The sequence below is a fragment of the Heliangelus exortis genome, chromosome 22 (assembly GCF_036169615.1).
Source record: "Heliangelus exortis chromosome 22, bHelExo1.hap1, whole genome shotgun sequence".
In the NCBI taxonomy this organism is placed as follows: Eukaryota; Metazoa; Chordata; class Aves; order Apodiformes; family Trochilidae; genus Heliangelus; species Heliangelus exortis.
In genome coordinates, this window is record NC_092443.1 from 2,077,774 (window position 1) to 2,094,432 (window position 16,659).

At 60.7% G+C, this 16,659-nt stretch overlaps 2 protein-coding genes across 2 annotated transcripts; one reads left to right on the forward strand and one right to left on the reverse strand.

Annotated features, from left to right (window-relative positions):
* Positions 1–75: 75 nt before the first annotated feature.
* Positions 76–11,142, forward strand: MAMDC4 (MAM domain containing 4). The gene is made up of 29 exons (XM_071766237.1): positions 76–889; positions 1,248–1,361; positions 1,620–1,784; positions 1,989–2,129; positions 2,357–2,502; positions 2,614–2,698; positions 2,949–3,077; positions 3,301–3,447; positions 3,628–3,722; positions 3,965–4,123; positions 4,651–4,735; positions 5,154–5,303; positions 5,445–5,561; positions 5,768–5,899; positions 6,158–6,288; positions 6,393–6,501; positions 6,800–6,916; positions 7,134–7,268; positions 7,358–7,488; positions 7,562–7,778; positions 8,090–8,227; positions 8,323–8,444; positions 8,552–8,642; positions 8,897–9,043; positions 9,302–9,436; positions 9,706–9,833; positions 9,953–10,067; positions 10,166–10,341; positions 10,878–11,142. The coding sequence occupies exons 1-29, from the start codon at positions 850–852 to the stop codon at positions 10,923–10,925; spliced, it is 3,645 nt and encodes a 1,214-aa protein (XP_071622338.1). The 5' UTR covers positions 76–849; the 3' UTR covers positions 10,926–11,142.
* Positions 11,143–12,120: 978 nt separating this feature from the next.
* EDF1 (endothelial differentiation related factor 1) lies at positions 12,121–15,657 on the reverse strand. The gene is made up of 5 exons (XM_071766521.1): positions 15,496–15,657; positions 15,297–15,348; positions 13,913–14,073; positions 13,259–13,352; positions 12,121–12,721 (listed from the first exon to the last, which is right to left on the reverse strand). Exons 1-5 carry the CDS (start codon positions 15,571–15,573, stop codon positions 12,660–12,662), a joined length of 447 nt encoding a protein of 148 aa, XP_071622622.1. The 5' UTR covers positions 15,574–15,657; the 3' UTR covers positions 12,121–12,659.
* Positions 15,658–16,659: the final 1,002 nt, after the last annotated feature.

Consider the following 16,659-nt stretch of genomic DNA (forward strand, 5'->3'; position numbering starts at 1 on the left):
GTTCCCCAGGGGGCCTGGGGTCTACCCCTTTACCTCAGGAATGACTCCACCTGGGTTTCCAGCCCTCTGTGGGGGTCCTGACCTGGCGGGGTCTGAGGTGGGGACAGCAGAAGGTGATGCAAATGGGGAGAAAGCGTTGGATCTGCATGTCTGGTAGAGGGAAGAGCAGGGTGGTCCTGGGGGAAGGACCCTACTCAGTGATCTTAGAGCTCTTTTCTAACCTTGATGGTTCTATGATTCTATTCCCACTGCCCCCAGCACAGTTGCCTTCCTTGGCCAGGTGCACCCCTCTGCCAGCCTGTGTCCTGCACCCAAAGGCTCTCCCGTTGCTCCTCATGGTCAAGGACTGTTTCTCCCCGTGGTTAGACATGGCAGAGCCCAGGCAGCTGGCACAGCATGGCACAGCCCCCCTCTGCCCTGGCTGAGGTGGCAGCTCCTCCAGGGCTGGCAGCACCACTGGCTCAGCAGCAAGAAGTGGCCTTTCCCCTTGCTGAGCTGGAGAGGGCCACTGTCCCCATCCCACTCAGAGCAACACCCAGCACCTCGGCATGACTGGAAAAGGGGGGGCTGAGGAAGGGGGGTTCAATGAGGTAAAGGAGATGAAGGTCTCCTGGGGCCACTGCCAGTGATGGTGGTGGCAGTGCTGGGCCACAGGGCTGCAGGTCACCTGTCCCAGCCCTGCAAAGAGCCATAAACCCCATGGCTGGAGCTGATAACAGTGGGGCTGAAGTCCAACACGAGGCCGGCCCTGGGGAGCAGATCCCATCCCCCTGACTCACAGTGTGACCTCCCCTGCCAGCCCCTCATCTCCCAGCTCCATTTTCCCCTCGCTGCAGCCCAGAGGCTGAGATGGCCGGAGAGGCGATGCTGATCCTCCTGCTGCTTCAGGGTGAGCTCTGCTGGCACTGGGGTCATGGGGAGGGGAAGGGGACACAGCACTGGCTGCCCTGCTCCATCCCACCCCAGTATGGGGTCCCATGAGGATGTCAGGGTTCCCTGAGAATCTTGTTTCCCACAAAATGGGAGCTGGGGTGTGAGAGTCAGGGGCTGGCAGTGGGAGGTGGCAATGGGAGGGTTGGGGGAGGTGGGGGATCCCATCCAAGGGATGATGCTGCTGAGAGCTCAGTGCTCCCTCAAGCCAGGTCCCAAACTGGGGAGCCCAGGCAGATGTCACCTGCAGGGTGTCCCTGCTGCAGGCACCATGTCCTGGTGGGGTTTCAGCCCCTGTCCTGTTGTCTCTCCTGTAGCCATTGCTGTCCTCCCAGGTGGGTCCGTGGTGGTCAACAGCTGCAGCAGCTCAGCGGGGCAGCTCTGTGACTTCATCTGCAACTGCAGTGACTGCTCTGATGAGAACCAGTGTGGTGGGTGCCCGGGCACCAGCCCCACTCCCCAACCCTGCTACTGGGGGCACTGTGGGTGCAGGTCCCTGGGACGGGTGCTGAGGGTGGGTACAGGAACCCAGGGTAGATGAAGGACTCCCCAGGTAGGAGAGGTCCCTAGAGTGGGAGCAGGTTCCTGAGGTGGGCATAAATTCCTAGGGTGGTTGCAGGATCCTGAGGTGGGTGCAAGCCCTCAGGATGACCCCCATCCTGCCCTGACACCCCATCTGCTCATCCCAGGGTACCTGCAGGGCTCAGCAGAGCCCTTCAGCTGTGATTTCGAGGAAGGAGACTGCGGCTGGCAGGACGTGAGCACCTCAGCTCACAGATGGGTGAGGGGCCGGGCCAGCACAGCCTCGTGGGGCACAGGACCCCCCTCAGACCACACTGTGGGCACTGACCTGGGTAAGTGGGAGCTGCTGGGCTGGTGAGCAGGCTGCAGGCACGCATGCCAATGCACCCTGGGCTGTGGGTGCCCTGAAGCTGGTGTGCTGGGACACTCATCCTTGTAGGGTGTAGGGGTTAGAGCAGGACCATGGTAAGCAGGACCATGGCTCCAGTGCCATCCCATGGGGCTGCAGCCCCTGCTCTGGTCTCTGCCCTCCCCAGGGTGGTTCATGGTCACCGTGTCACCCCCGGCAAAGACCACGGCCACAGCCTGGCTCAGGTCACCAGTGATGAGAGAAGCAGCTGCCACGTGTGAGATCAGGGCCTGGTACCACCTGTCAGGAAGCTGTGAGGGCACCCAGGGTGGGTATGGGGTACCGGGCACAGGGAAGTGGTGATGGGGGCAGTGGGGAGGGATGGGGCCACCTGCCCTCATGACAGGGACAGAGCCACTGACACCTCAAGATGGGTCCTTGCCATCCCACAAGCAGAGCTGGTGAGTCCCAGGGGTCCCATCCCCAGAGCTGGAGGGGCTTGGTTTGTCCCCGTGGGATGCCCGATTCTGAAGCCACATTTTGGGGCTCCTGCAGGGCTGAACGGGATGGAGCAGCCAGTGCTGGGCCTGGCCATGGCACAGGGGGATGAGGTGGTTGGGCTGTGGCAGAGCCCAAGGCAACAAGGCGAGGGCTGGCACCAGCTGGTCACCTACCCAGGACGGGTCAGGGATCAGTTTCAGGTGAGAGAGGGCCATGTTGGGACCTTGGTACCATCCCCTGAGCTGGGGCCAGGAGGAGCATCTGGAGCCCAAGGTTCCCAGCTCACACCATCCCTGGTGTCTTGCTGGCAGTTCATCTTCTCCCTGACCCAACCACCTGCGTGTGGGGCAACCCTGGCACTCGATGACCTCATCTTCAGGAACTGTGGCTTGCAGGGTGAGTCCCGTATCCTCTGGGATGAGACAGGAGCCAAGATTCTGGGGGAATCTCCTTTGGGCTTTGCACCCACAAGGGCTGCCCACTGCCCATGGTGTGCTGGGGGCGTCTTGTCCTGTCCAGGAAGCGGTGTGGGCAGCAAAAGCCTTTCCTTTGAGTGACCCCAGGGAAGGAAGGATGTGGGGTCATCTCATGCTCTGAGGTCTCTGGGGTCCAGCCATGTGCTAACTGTGTGTCCCCACTACCCCAGAGCCCGGGCAGCTGGTCTGTGGGGCACAGGAGAGCCGGTGCAGCCGGGGCAGCTGCCTGGCCCAGCACCGGTTCTGCGATGGCACCGATGACTGCGGGGACAGCTGGGATGAGGACACCACACGCTGCAGTGAGCATCTCTGGCCCCAGCTTTGGGGTCCTGCCTGCCAGACCCCTACCCCACAGATGGGCTGAGAATCTGACCTGTAGGGCAAAGCCAAATCCTCCAGGCAGCCCAGCTCTGCCCCACGCCTGCGTGTCCAGGGGGCTGAATCACCTCAAGAGGTTTGAGGAGGGGTCAGCCCATGACAAGGATCTTACTGGGTCACTGCTCTGCTCTCCCTTCCCCGCAGAGCCCTTCACCCTCTGCTCCTTTGAGCAAGGTTTCTGCAGCTGGGAGACAGAGGCTGGGCAGCTAACATGGGAGAGGAACACAAGCCTGAGCCTGGGGAAAAGAGACAGCATCCCCACCCGAGACCACAGCCACAACAGCAGGACAGGTACCTCAGTGGGCACCAGCACTAGTGGGCAGTCCCTGGGGCACAACTGGACTCAGTTTGCCCTTCAGCCCCTGGGGTAACAGGCACCTGGGCTTGGCTTAACACTGTGCCTGGAAACCATTCCCTGACACCCTCACACCTTCCCTGGCACCACTCAGCCCTTCCTGGCATTTCCTGCAGGTTTTTACCTCCACGTGGGCAGCCCCTTGGCTGCAGGGGCCACCAGCCCAGCTCGGCTCAGCAGTCCCACTTTCCAGGCCACCAGCTCCTGCTCCGTGAGTCACAGCCAAGCCCCTCGTCACAGCCTGTGCGGTAGCAAGGGACAAGGTCCCCAGCCTTGGGGACCCCTGCATGGGGCTGGGGTTGGCCCTGGGTAGGGGGTGTTTGGGGGTGGTTTGGTGGCATCTCTGAGCTCCTCCAGCCCCAGCTCTGTGACCATGGTGTGGGGCAGCAGCCCTGCCATGGGGTTATGCACCCCTGCCCAGTGCTTTGGGGCTCACTCACCCCCTGTCCCCAGCTCGTCCTGTACTGCCACCTCCACGGCTCAGCTACCAGCAGCCTCAGCATCTCCTATGTGACCAGCTCCACCAAGCACCTGCTGAGGGAGAGGACAGGGGACCTGGGCAGCTTCTGGGTCCGGGAAAGAGTGAATTTCAACGTGACAGAGAGCTTCAAGGTAGGCTGGGGCAAGCTGGGCTGCCTGCCGGGTGAGGGACACAGAGCCACTCCAAGTAGGAACCAGAGAGCTGAGCTGAGCCGAGCCTCTGGGGTTGGCATGTCCCACACTCATGTTCCTGTGCCTCCAAATTCCCCTCCCAGCCACCCCAGCCCAGGAACTACCTCACTGCAAACAGGGGAAGGGGGAGGTGTTCATCTGTCCCTTGTCACCCTATGCCTTCCCAACATCCTGTCTTCTGTCCCCCAGGGCCACCCACACAACCCAACCCCCTTGCTAACCTGGCCTTGGCAGATACCCCAATGGCACTCTTAGGACACCCCAAGAGAGCCCAAGGCCATAGCTATGTGCAGGGCCCACCACCCCTTCAAGCCCCAGCATTGCCCCTGCTCCCACCAGGTCTCCTCCTGGGACACTCCTCTCCTCCATCTGTGTTGGCTGATCCCAGGATTCCCCACCCCATGGCACCCCAGTGCCCCCTCTGCAAGCCCCCAGATTGATGTTGCTGGCATGATTCCTCCCCACAGGTGCTGATTGAAGGGGTGGCCAGTGGCACAGGGACCGTGGCCATTGATGACCTGATCCTGTCCCCAGGCTGTGTGCGGGAGCAAGGTGAGCTGGAGGGTGGCTGTCCCCTGCCCCTGCTCTGGCAGGAGCAGCTGTCCCCAGGTGTATTGTGCCCCTGAAGGACCCATCCCAGGGTCTGGCTGTCCCTCTGCTCATCATGGTGCCCATCCCGGGCACGGCATGGTGAGTGCTTGCCCTTGAACCACAGCCCGGGTTCCTGGTGTCCTCATCCTGCAGCTGTAACACCCCCTACCCCCTCACCCTAAAACTCCAGCCTGAGCTATGTCCCACAGGCCCCTCTGTCCTCTTCACCTGGTGGCAGCCAGCAGGGCAGGGATGGGGCTGGGGGACACAGAGAGCCGGGGGGAGGATGGGGAACAGGGGACCATGGCTTGAAAGGGTGACACTGAGTCTGCTGAGCCCTCTCACCACTGCTCTCCATTCGGGTGGGTTTCACCATCAGAAAAGCTTTCACCCACACTGCCCAGCCGGGTGGGTGCTGGTCCCTGTGCAGCTGAGGAGGTGGCTTGTGACAGTGGGGAATGCATTGGTGCAGAGCTGGTCTGTGACTTCGCTCAGACGTGCACTGATGGCTCCGACGAGCAGCGCTGCGGTGAGACCCTGGGGGACCCCAGCCCCTGGTAGCCAAGTGGCAGAGGGAACCCAGGCAGGGTGACCTGGGTACAACCTGGCTGGCCAGGCCAGGGCGTGCGGGTGCCCACAAGGCCACTGGGATACGTGGGGCATTTTGCAGGAGCCACCACCTTTGAGGCAGGGGCTGGGGGCTGGCACGATGTCAGCGTGGGGCGGCTGCGCTGGGGTGTGCAGAGGGACACCAAGTCCACCAAGCCTGCTGCCACCATCCTCACTGGTAAGGCCATTCCCGATGGCCAATGTCCCTTGTACCCCAGCATCATGGGGGTTCCCAGGATTCAGGGACCCTCTCCTTGTTCCCACCTGGATGGGGTGGGTGGGTGCCCTTCCCCTGCAGGAAGGGTGGGGGTGATGCCCAGGCAGGGTGTGAAGCCAAGAATGAGGGGTCCCTGCCCCAACTTCTCAAGTTATTTCCTTGCCCAGGAGCTTTCTTGGCCCTCCAGGAAGGGGAAGGACAAATGGTGGCTGCTGCCAAAGCACGCACACCTCTGCTGGGCCCCTCTGGCCCTGCCTGCACCCTGGAGTTGAGCTACCACATCCACAGTGGGCCTCAAGGTAACCCCCTGCCCATCCCCGGGGTGTCCTGCCTGCTCCCTGGCTGTCCCTGCCACATGGCAGACACCCTTACACACACACACACACACCTTTGCTGTCTCTGCCAGCCCTGCTCTGCCCATCACTCCATCCTGGAGCTGGGGTGTCCCTGTTCCCTGTGGCTGTGGGTTGGATGCTGGCACCCTGGGGGGTTCCCGGGGGAGGTTGTTGGGGGCTGGTCCCCACAGCTCCATCTCTCATCCCTCCTCTCCTGCCCAGGCTTCCTCGCCATCAGCATCACAGATCACACCACTGGCACCACTCATCCGGCCTGGCACACACTGGGGCACGGTGGCACGGCTGAGGGACACATCCGTGTCCCACTGGGAGAGAGGAGCCGGCCCTTCCAGGTGCCTCCAGGGCACAGGGACCAGCCTGGATGGCTGGATGCAGGGCAGAGCAGTGCCAGTGCCACCAGGCACTCCGGAGCTCACTTCAGCTGTGGCACCCCCAGGTCGAGCTCCTGGCACTGGTGGATCTGCAGGACTTGGGGAGCAGTGCTGCCATCGACAACGTGACATTTGTGCAGTGTCACCCCAGTGTGGTGCCTCCGGAGGCCACAGGTATGGACACAGACACATGGGCAGGGAGGGCAGCAGGATGGGGATCCTGGACCCCCAGTGACAGAGGTGGGCACTGCTACTGCCATGGGGGCTGCCTCTTTACTGCCCACCCTGTCCCCAGCCCAGGGACAGGACCATGGTCCAGAAGCCCTGGGGCTGGGGACAAACACTAATCCTACCCCAGGGCACCTGCGTGGGATGAACTGGGAGCAGGGGGAAAGGGACATTCTGGGGACCCGTTTGTTTGTGGGGTCCCCTATCCCCCCCTCTCTCACCATGGTCCCCTCCCTCCGGCCAGAGCTCTCCTGCAATTTTGAAAGGGGAATGTGTGGCTGGTACCAGGATCAGTCCAGTGACTTCAGATGGATTTATGGCAAGGGGCAGGGGCAGGGTCCTGACCACACCACTGGCTCTGGTAAGGCTGGCTGTAAGGGGATGGATCCTCTCCTGGGGACCCCACACCCTCCTGTCCTCAGGGCCAGGATGTGCTCCTTGCACACAGCAGCCCCGTGTCCATGGGGTGAGCTCAGCCTGGGGACACCTGGTCCCAGGACCAGGATGAGGGTGATGCAGGCACAGCTCAGAGCACCCATACCCGTGTCCCCTCCAATTTGCTTGTCCCCAACCCTCAGGCTTCTTCTTGTCTGCTGACCCCTCTGCCCTGCACACCCGTGACCAGCGGGCACAGCTCCTCACCCACAGCCAGGAGCCCAGCACCACCCCACGCTGCCTTTCCTTCTGGTACCGCCTGGCCGGCCCACGGATCGGTACACAGCCCAGCCCCACTCTGCTCCCCCGGGGACTGCGGGGTTCCGAGGGCTGTGGGGTGCTGACCCCAATCCTCCTCTCTGCTCAGGCACCCTGAACCTCAAGCTGCGGCTGGAGGGAGGGGAGGAGAAGGTTCTGTGGACCCGGCGGGGAAGCCAAGGCAGCCTCTGGCACCGGGCAGAGGCCACGCTGCCTGCCACGGGCCCCCGGCGGTACCGGGTGAGGGTCACCCCCCCATCCCCCCGGGTGCCAGCGGGGCACAGACCCTCTGACACCGCTGTCTTGGTGGCAGTTGGTTTTCGAGGCCCTGCGGGATGGCTTCTGGGGGGACGTGGCACTGGATGACCTGGCACTGACACCCGGGCCCTGCGGGGCTGAGCTCTCCTGCTCCTTCGAGGTGGATGGGTGCAGCCTGGCAGGCAGTGGGCAGCACACCTGGCAGTGGCAGAGCAATGGCACCGGCCCCACCGCTGGCCCCAGGGCTGACCACACCACTGGCACTGCTGCAGGTACTGAGCCATGGCTGCCAGGGGCTATGGTGGAGCCTCTGCTGCCCTCCCTGCCTGCCCTGAGTGCCCTCCCTGCCTGCCCTGAGTGCCCCCCCTGCCATTCCTGCCTTCCCTGAGTGCCCTCCCTGCCTGCCTGTCCCAGGATGTGTAGGGCCACTCCTGTACAGAGTTCCCCAAACCCACAGATTTTCAGCCCTGGGGCTCCCCCCAACCCAGGGGGTTTCCCTGGCCCCATCAGCCCGGGGTGCCCCCAGCAGGGCTGGGTGGGGGTCACAGCATGGGGGGGTTTCTCTCCTTTCCTCTCCTCCCAGGCCATTACATGGTGGTGAGCACGGGCAGGGGCTCCCTGCCTGCAGGACAAGCAGCTGTGCTCACCTCCCAGCCATACCAGCCCTCAGCACCCACCCACTGCTTGGCCTTCTGGTACCAGCTGAGTGCAGGGACCCCAGGTGAGCACTGAGACCCCCCAGGGCACCTCTGGATGGGTGGGGGTTCCACACGATGGAGCCCTGGTCGCCCTCTCCATGGTGGGTGCCCTGCACAGGCTCCCTCGGCGTCTTCGTGGAGCAGCATGGGGTGCAGAGGAAGGTGATGGATGTGAGCACCATGGAGGGGGATGCCTGGCACCGTGGCCATGTCACTGTCCAGCCAGATGGGGACTGGCAGGTAGGAGAAAGGGCAGGGTGCCTGGGGCCTTGGAACAAGGGTGGGGACAGGCTGGGGGTGAGGAGGGCAGCGTGGTGGCTGCCAGCCTCAGCCCACCCCTCCGGCAGGTCAGGTTCGAGGCAGTGGGAGCTGGGGGTGACCACGGGTACATTGCACTGGATGATCTGCACGTGTCAGAGGGAGCCTGCCCCGAGCCAGGTGACAGCCCGAGCCGTGCTGTGGGGACACTGCAGACCAATGAGGGGGAAGGGACAAGCCATGGAGATGTGCTGCCATGGGGATGGGGACAGATGGTCCCATCCAGCACAGCTCTGCCATGACTCCTGGGAATCCCACTGTGGGCAGTGGGAAGGGGGCTGAGGTTTTCCCCCCCCTCTCAAGTGCCCCATCTCACAGGGGGCAGCAGGTGCCTGTGACATGGGATGCATCACAGCCCCCCCTTTTCCTCCCAGCATCCTGTGACTTTGAGCGGGACATGTGTGGCTGGAGCAGCCCCTCGGACCCCCACCTGAACAGCTTCACCTGGGGATGGAAGAGTGGGATCCCCCTTGCCAAGTACCCTGGCCCCGAGCAGGATCACACCCTGGGCACAAGGGACGGTAGGAGACCCCTAACCCCCCCAGGGCACCAGCTGGGGAGAGGAAGAGAGGATTGAGCTGGACAGGTCACCCAGGAATGTCCCAGGGGACCTGGCTCCACAGCATCCCCATCCTGGAGAGGGATGGCTCTGTCCCAAAGGCTGGGTGGGAGTTGTAATTCTCTGGGCATCATTCTGGGCACTTTTCTGGGGGAGGTTGGGCAGGTGGGATGGGCTGCAGAGTTGGGGGACACCCTGTGCTCTGTCCCTACCTGTCCAGGTCACTACGTGCACTTTGACACCAGCGTGCTGGGCCCTGGAGGCACCACTGCCCGGCTGGAGAGCCAGCACCTGCCTGCTGCTCCTGACTCCTGCCTCCAGTTCTGGTACCACATGGACATCCCAGAGCACCTCTGTGAGCACTGCTGGGGCAAGGAGGCACTGCTGGCCCTGGGGAGGGGGTCAGGAGCTCTCTGTGGTGGAACTGGGGGCTCGTTGCAACCCCCCTCCCATCCACAGGACCCCAGAGGCTCTGGTTTAGCTCCAGCTGGGCATAGGGAATGTCCCTTTCCCACTGGGTGCTGCCACCTCAGGGGCCAACAGCCCAGCAAGGAAGGTCTGGTGGCTCTCGGGGTCTCTGGGTAGCCACTGATGCCAGGACACTTGTCCTTCTCCACCTTGCAGCCTGCGGGGAGCTGCGGGTGATGGTGCAGAGCGTGGCGGGGCAGCGCACGGTGTGGACCATGCCAGGGCACCAGAGCCGTGCCTGGCAGAGAGCCACGGTGCCCCTGCAGAGCCACAGCGAGTTCCAGGTGAGCAGGGTCACCCCAGGGTGTAGGGGGGCACTCGGGTGAGGGTTTGGGTCCTCAGAGGATGTGGGTGGCCCTCCCCATCAACACCACCCCCCCCCCCATCCTATCTTCCCTTGCAGATCATCTTTGAGGTCAGCACACGGAGGTGGCCAATGGAAGGGACAGTGGCACTGGATGACATTATGTACAGCACTGAGGGGGGCTGCCACTCTGGCCTAGGGGTGCCAATAGAAGGTGGAAGGCTCTTTCTGGTTGTGCCACTGGGTGCTGGGGCTGTAGCCAACTCTCCTGGGATGGGGGGTTGAGCCTGGTAGCATCTCTTCTCCCTCCAGGGAAATCCTCCAGCAGCTTCATGACAGAGGTGGTGCTTGGTGTTCTCCTGGCCATCGTTGTCCTGGCACTGGTGGCTGCTGGAGCCTGGTACTGGCTGAAGAGGCGAGGGCTGGCAAGTGGGACACCAGCAGAGAGCAACGTTCCCCAGAGCTTCGACAACATCACTTTTCGAGACGTAAGGACAGGGCAAAGGGCTCCCACTTGCCCCCCACGGTGTCAAAAGAGCATTTTCTGAAAGCTCAGCAGATCCCAGAAGGTTCCTCCTGAGCCCTCACTGCCAACACGGCAGGGAGGTACAAAGGGCTTGGCTCTTATCTGGTCACTGGTGAATGAGTGACCCCGAGCTGCAGGTCTGACCCAGAAATGTTGCTGTTGCCATCAGGCAGATGCTCCAGAAGCAGCTGAGGCTGCTGATCCTCCTCCCCAGAGCCTGCTGAGAGGGGGGCATGCAAACATTGCTCCCTCTCTGCCTGGAGAGACAGCTTTAGCTGCAGATTCTGTTGGCAGGTTTGGTGCCACGTTGTCCTCAGCAGAGCCATCGGCCCCAGAAATGACCCCAAAAGAGGCTGGGGAGCCCCCTGGGCTCACCTCCCTTGCCTCAGCTGGGGAATCAGCACACAGGTTCTCCCTCAGCAGCCTGGAAGAAGTCCTGGTATTTCACATTAGACACAGCCCACGTGTTGTGTAACTGCCGCTCCCCTTCCTTTGCAGGACAAGGTCACCATCTCTTCAGTGCCAGAAGAGAGGGAGGAGAACTGAAGGCAGCAGCTCCAGGGCTCCCCAGGGCAGAGCATCCCCCCAGCAGCACCTCACACTCCACCTCCAGCTCTCAGCATCAGCCCCTGGGCAGTGGGAGAGCTGCTGGAGCTGCTCCCTGTGCTGTGCCAGCCCCACAGAGGGAGGTGTCACTGCCCCCACTGCCTGCAAGAGCTCGGGGAAAAAAACATCTTTTTATAACATGAATTTTCTGCACCAAGCCCTGGCAGTGATTCCAGCAGTTCCTCAGAGCAGCTCTCCTACTGCCTGCAGCTCCCAGGCATGGAGTGGGGTGAATTGCACAGACCTGTCCCCTCCTCAGGGCTGGGCAGGGCAGCAGGTGCTGCACAGGACACGGGTCCCTTCCCACACCCAGGATTAGGCACAACAGCCCCCAGGACACAGGGACAACGTGGGAAGGAAGCCCAGCTCTGCTGCTGGCTGTGAGGGCACTGGGGAGGGTGGGAGCAGAGCAGTGACCATCACAGAGCAGAGCTGTGGGCAGGGAGCAGCCCTGACCCCACTGGAGGTGCCCGTCTGCCACCCAGGCAAAAATTTGCTGTTAAATGGGAAAAACAGGACAGGTTCAGCACCCACTCCTGCACCCAGGCCCCTTCTCTTACCCCTCAGCTTCCAAAACTGAATTTTAGACAGTTCAGCCATTGAGCAGCCCCTGGTCAAGCCCCCCACCCAGCTCCAAGAGCCCAGACTGGCTGAGCCCAGCAGGGCTCCAGCTCTCCCCAAGCCCCTGGGGGTGTCCTGCTTCCCCCTCTCTGTCCCCACACCCTGGATTCCCTCTGGCCCTGCCACAGACACCTCTCCCCTCAGCTCCCTTCCCCACAGGTTACACCCCAGGCCCACAGAGTACCATCCATACAGCTCCAGCACTGCCCCACCCTTCAGGAACAACCTCCCAAAGCTGCTCCAGGAATCAGGGGTAGGTGAGACAGAGGGCTCTGGCTTCAGACCATGCTGTCCCCTGCTACCACCTCACCCCACAGAGCTCCAGAGCCTCCACTCACCCTCAGACCAGAGGGATTTCAGCTCTGGGCTACCAGCCAAAGCTGCTGAGTGGCCCTGGGCAGCCCAGACCTCCCCAGGCAGTGTGAGGAATTGCAGCTTCCCGAGGGAAAAGGAGCTGCAGCTCCAGTCACCCCCAACCACCAAGTTCAGCAGCAGCTGATGGACACAGAGCAGCTCCCCTGGTCCCCTGTCTGAGGAAGGGTATCAAACTTTATTATAGAGCTCTTTAAAACAGTCTGGAAGGAAGGAACAAACTGTCATTTGGAAGCAGTGACTGAGTCATCGTGTCAAATGCAGACACTGATCAGCCCCCAGCTCACCCCAATTATTTTTATAGAATATCCCACCCTTCTCCCAATTTTTTCCAATTAAATGATCCCATTTCAGACCCCCCCACACGTGTCTTAACACAAGCTGCTTCTAAACACCAAGATGCACAAGTTTTCTGGCAACTCAGATGCACATTTTTTGGGGTTTAGTTCCTCGATCTCTGGAAAGGAGGAAGGAAAAACAAAAAAAAAAAAAAAAAAAATCAGGAAAATCGCTTCTTTAAGGTTGTCTTTTTACAGCAGGAACAGATTGGGCAGATTTCCCCCCCAAAAGCAAGTCTGAAACCCTCTTGTTCAGCTTGGCAAGATGCAGTGAGACCCAGGTGGACGAGGAGAGCCAGCCAGGTGAGATCAGGATGAACAAACTGATTTCGAGGCTTTGGTGTCATTTCCCTTTGGGACCAGTTTCCAGTGGTTTTCCAATGTCTTTCCCACGCAGTTTAAGGCCTGAAACAGGAGAAGGGAGATGACCATCAGCTCCTGTCAGTGCCCAATCATTTTAGGATGATCACTTTATGACTTTTTAACCACCTCAAATTTTTGCTACAAGGAAGAGAACATCCAAAAAAGAAGGCAGAGAACCAGAGTTAAGGAGAACCCTAATTCAGTTTTTTCCAGGAGTAGTTTTAGACAAAGCTCCAGTTCCTGCTTGTGCACCACCTGCCTGAAAAATGGTCTCTGAGAGTAAAATCAACACTAAAGGCTGCACAATCCTTTCCCAAGTACCACCAGCCCTTCCTGGGGCTCTGGATCTTGGTGATTTTGGGGGGGAAGCACACACCAGGGTGGTCCCCAATGAACAATGGAGAGCTCCAAGCTCAGGCTGCAGATCCAAGTTTTATCAGCACCCAGAGGAATGACACCACACCCACAGTGACCTACAGCTCCTGACATGGAAAATGTAAATAGCTGAGCCCAGACTGGCCCAGCCAGGCACTGGAAATGTGTGTGTTGGGATTTTAGTGAAGTCTTTTCTTAACTTACCGATGGCTCTTTCGATCTTGCCCATAACCTGGTTGTTGGGGATTGCTCTGCCCGATTCATAGTCAGCAATAACTTGGGGTTTTTCATTGATTTTCTAAAGAGAGGAGATGTCAGCAACACCAGCTCCATGCAAAGCCAACACCCAGTGCCAGCCCTCTGATCAGTAACAGCCTCTAAGTTATCCCAGGATGATCAGAAGAAACACTGCTGCTTCCAGGCTCGCTCCCTTCCCCCTGCTGCCACCCCCCAGTGTCACAGTGCTGATGTCACCCCCCCTGGAGACTCCAAACCCCTCAGAGGAGCAGTGACACGATGATGTGCTGCAGCAACACACTGCTGAACAGTGTCAGGCCCAGATGGTTCATGCTCACATCGTTTCTGAGTTGATGGCAGGAAAAAAAAAACCAAAAAAAGCTCCCCCCCAGCAGCAGCAGCAACACTCCATCTCCCAGCAGGTGATGAAGGGCTGCACAAATAAACCCCAAAAAACATTTCCTAGATAACTAAGATGGCCCAGAGATCAGATTATCAGTGCTGCTGTGTCCACCTGCTCATCACACACCACTGCAGCTGCCACCAGGGGACAGGAGAAGTGTCCACCCTACCCCTGAGGTGCCCAAACCCACACTGGGGTTCCCAGCAGACCCCACTCACCGTGGCCAAGTCCTTCTGTGTCATTCCCTTGCTCTGCCTGCCCTGCTGGATCACCTTGCCCACCTCCAGGGGAACTCTGTCATGGTGCAGCTCCTCTGTCTCTCGGTCGAGCTTGGCTGTGTTCTTTGTAATAAAGTGTTGTTTGTTTTGGCCTGCTGCCCCTGTCATTCAGAGAACAAAAAAACAAAAAAAAAAATCAAACCAAAAAACAAACAAAACAAGGCTCAGAGTTAATGCGAAAAGTATCAAAATAGGTTTGGGGTTTTTTTTTATGCATTTAGCTTCCAGGATCCCAGATGTTTTCCAGGTTTCCTGGTGCCAACACCAGCACTGAGCCATCCACCCCGGGGCACACAGCTCATGCCACACGTGGTGCTGACGTGTGAACACAGCCACAGAGCCCTCCCCTTCCTTCACTTCACACACAGAGCTCACTCCACTTTTTGCTGTTCCTTGGGGACTTCACGTTCAGACTCCAAACACAGCTTTGTGCCATGGCAAGGGGGAGTCAATATCAGAGCTTGAACTCTGTTTGCTAAGGTACAAGGCAGCATGAGTAAGTGGATTTTAATCAATTTCCTGATGCCTTTTATAACCAAACTCCACTTCTGTTTGCAGAAAACAGAACATTTAAAACCATGCTATTTGTTTTGTCTCAGTTACAGTATTGAAGTCAGAGCTTGAATCCCTTCTTTGACATTCAGTCTCTTGATAAGGCTGCCTAACCCTCATCCAAGGGTCACCTCGTTATTTCCAAACACCATCATCTCCTCCCTATGGAGAGAGAACCTGAGAATTTACATCAGGCAGGAAAAGGGGAATTTTTCAAGAGCAATGCCACGGGAAGGGCAGCAATCAGTGACATCCTTAAGCATATGGTCACGAGAGAAATAAGGTGCAGGAGCTGGGTGCTTATGTTTTGTGCTCATGAAAGTCCTTGGAGCTTTGCAGATAACAGTCAGGGCAACAATAAACTTAAAGCTGGCAATAGGGGAGTGGTCCCCCTTCTTTGGGGTGCAGTCTGACCTCCTTGGGGTGCTCCTCCCCTTCCCCAGGGTGCTGCCTGTCCCCCTTGGGGTGCTGCCTCATCTCTTGGGGTGCTGCCTGTTCTCCTTTGGGGTGCTGCCTCATCTCTTGGGGTGCTGCCTGTTCTCCTTTGGGGTGCCCACCCTCCCTGGCGATTCTCAGGTCAGTTCAGCCCCAGTCAGGGAGACCTGTGGTTTAGCTGGGGGTGCTGCCTCATGCCCCCCCTTTTCCAGGCACCGCCTTCACGGTGGAGCGGGCCGGAGAGGGGGACCAGGCAGGCCTGAGGCCGGCAGAGGGGCACAGGCACCGCCGGGCAGAGCTCCCAGGGCTTTCCCCTGCCAGACCGCTGGATACCCACACTTCTTGGAGGTCTCCACGTCCTCTCCACGCCGCTGCGCTGCCAGGATCGCCTAAGGAGAGGAAAGGAGCCCAGGTGAGCGCTCCGCGGGCCGCAGCCACCCCGGCAACACCGGGAGGGCCTCGACCGCAGGCTCGCCCGGGCCTCGGCGGCGCCAGGCTCCTGCCTGGGCCTAAACGGCTCCCCCGTCACTCGTCACCTGCTTGGACTTGGCCTGGGCCGCGCTCGGGCCCTTCTTGCGCAGCACCGTGACCGTATCCCAGTCGCTCTCCGCCATGATACCGCTCACCGGCCCCGCCCGCCGCCGAACTCCTCTGCCCAGGGCCGCGCCCGCTGCTCAGGGATCACAGTGCAGAGCCCGCCCCCGGGAGGCGGGGCCATGATTCCGCCAATCAGAAGCCTTCTTTCCTGATGGACAGGAGAGTTCTCCAATGGAACGCCAAGAGGCGGAGCGCACCCCCTCCAGGACAGGCGTCCTCTCATTGGCGAGACGCCCTGGCAATCAGCCTACTCGCTATCCGATTGGTCAGCGCACACAACAGGCTGTGGGAGGGGCGGGCGCCCGGCTGCGCAGTCTGAGAGGCTGCTGTGGCTGCCAATAACGCGATGCTGAGAAGGCGATTGGCTTAGCCGGCGTCTCTGTCAGAACCGCTGACCAATAGGAGAGCGCGGTTGGGCAGCGCTATGGCGGCGGGGCAGAGCCGTTGCTGCCCCTGCCCTCCCGCCTGGGCATGGCCGCTCCCCGCCGCTCCCCTCGGCTCCGGGAGGCCGTGGGTGCTGAGGGCGGGGGAGGGCGGTGCGGGGCTATTCCACCCGCTCCGTGCCTGAGCGCAGGGCGGGGTGGGGGTGGGTGTATTCCCCACCGGTGGGTAAGGCGGGTGCTTGCTGGAGGGTCCGGAGCAGCCCCGGGACGAGGATTCCCTTCGGGGCTCTGGGATGGCGGAGCAGAGCGAGTCCCGCTCCTCGGCCAACCGGCGCCGGTTACAATGGGGCCGGGTGAGCCCTTTGCGTCCCTTCTGCAGGAGCCCTGGGTGAGGTGGGGCTGGGGCGGGCAGTGCCCCTGCGACAGTGACACAGTGACACCCCCAGCTCCGCCGTGCATCACCGGGGAGCTCTGCGGTAACGGAGGGGAAACGGGGACTTCTCCCTCCGCCATTTCTGACATGCGGGGCGCCAGGGGGTGGGTTAAACGTCCCGAGCAGATCCCGCTCACAGCCCCGCGCCGGGAGTCACCGGGGGGGGATCGAATCAGGATGCGGGGTCCCATCCGCGCAGTCGGTCCGTGGGTTCCGTCACTGGTACGTGCTCGGTTCCCGCTGCCCCGGGAAACCGGGAAAAGAGCGGTTTGAGGTCATGGAGTGTC

Bases quoted from the DNA above. Each gene is read 5' to 3' on its own strand.
- MAMDC4 (XM_071766237.1), top strand. From the start codon at position 850: ATGGCCGGAGAGGCGATGCTGATCCTCCTGCTGCTTCAGG. The intron at 7,779-8,089 runs GTACTGAGCCAT...CTCTCCTCCCAG, and splicing joins CACCACTGGCACTGCTGCAG to GCCATTACATGGTGGTGAGC. The intron at 9,437-9,705 runs GTGAGCACTGCT...TCCACCTTGCAG, and splicing joins GGACATCCCAGAGCACCTCT to CCTGCGGGGAGCTGCGGGTG.
- EDF1 (XM_071766521.1), bottom strand. From the start codon at position 15,573: ATGGCGGAGAGCGACTGGGATACGGTCACGGTGCTGCGCAAGAAGGGC. The intron at 15,349-15,495 runs GTGACGAGTGAC...TCCTCTCCTTAG, and splicing joins CCCAGGCCAAGTCCAAGCAG to GCGATCCTGGCAGCGCAGCG. The intron at 13,353-13,912 runs GTGAGTGGGGTC...TCCTCTCTTTAG, and splicing joins CACAGAAGGACTTGGCCACG to AAAATCAATGAAAAACCCCA.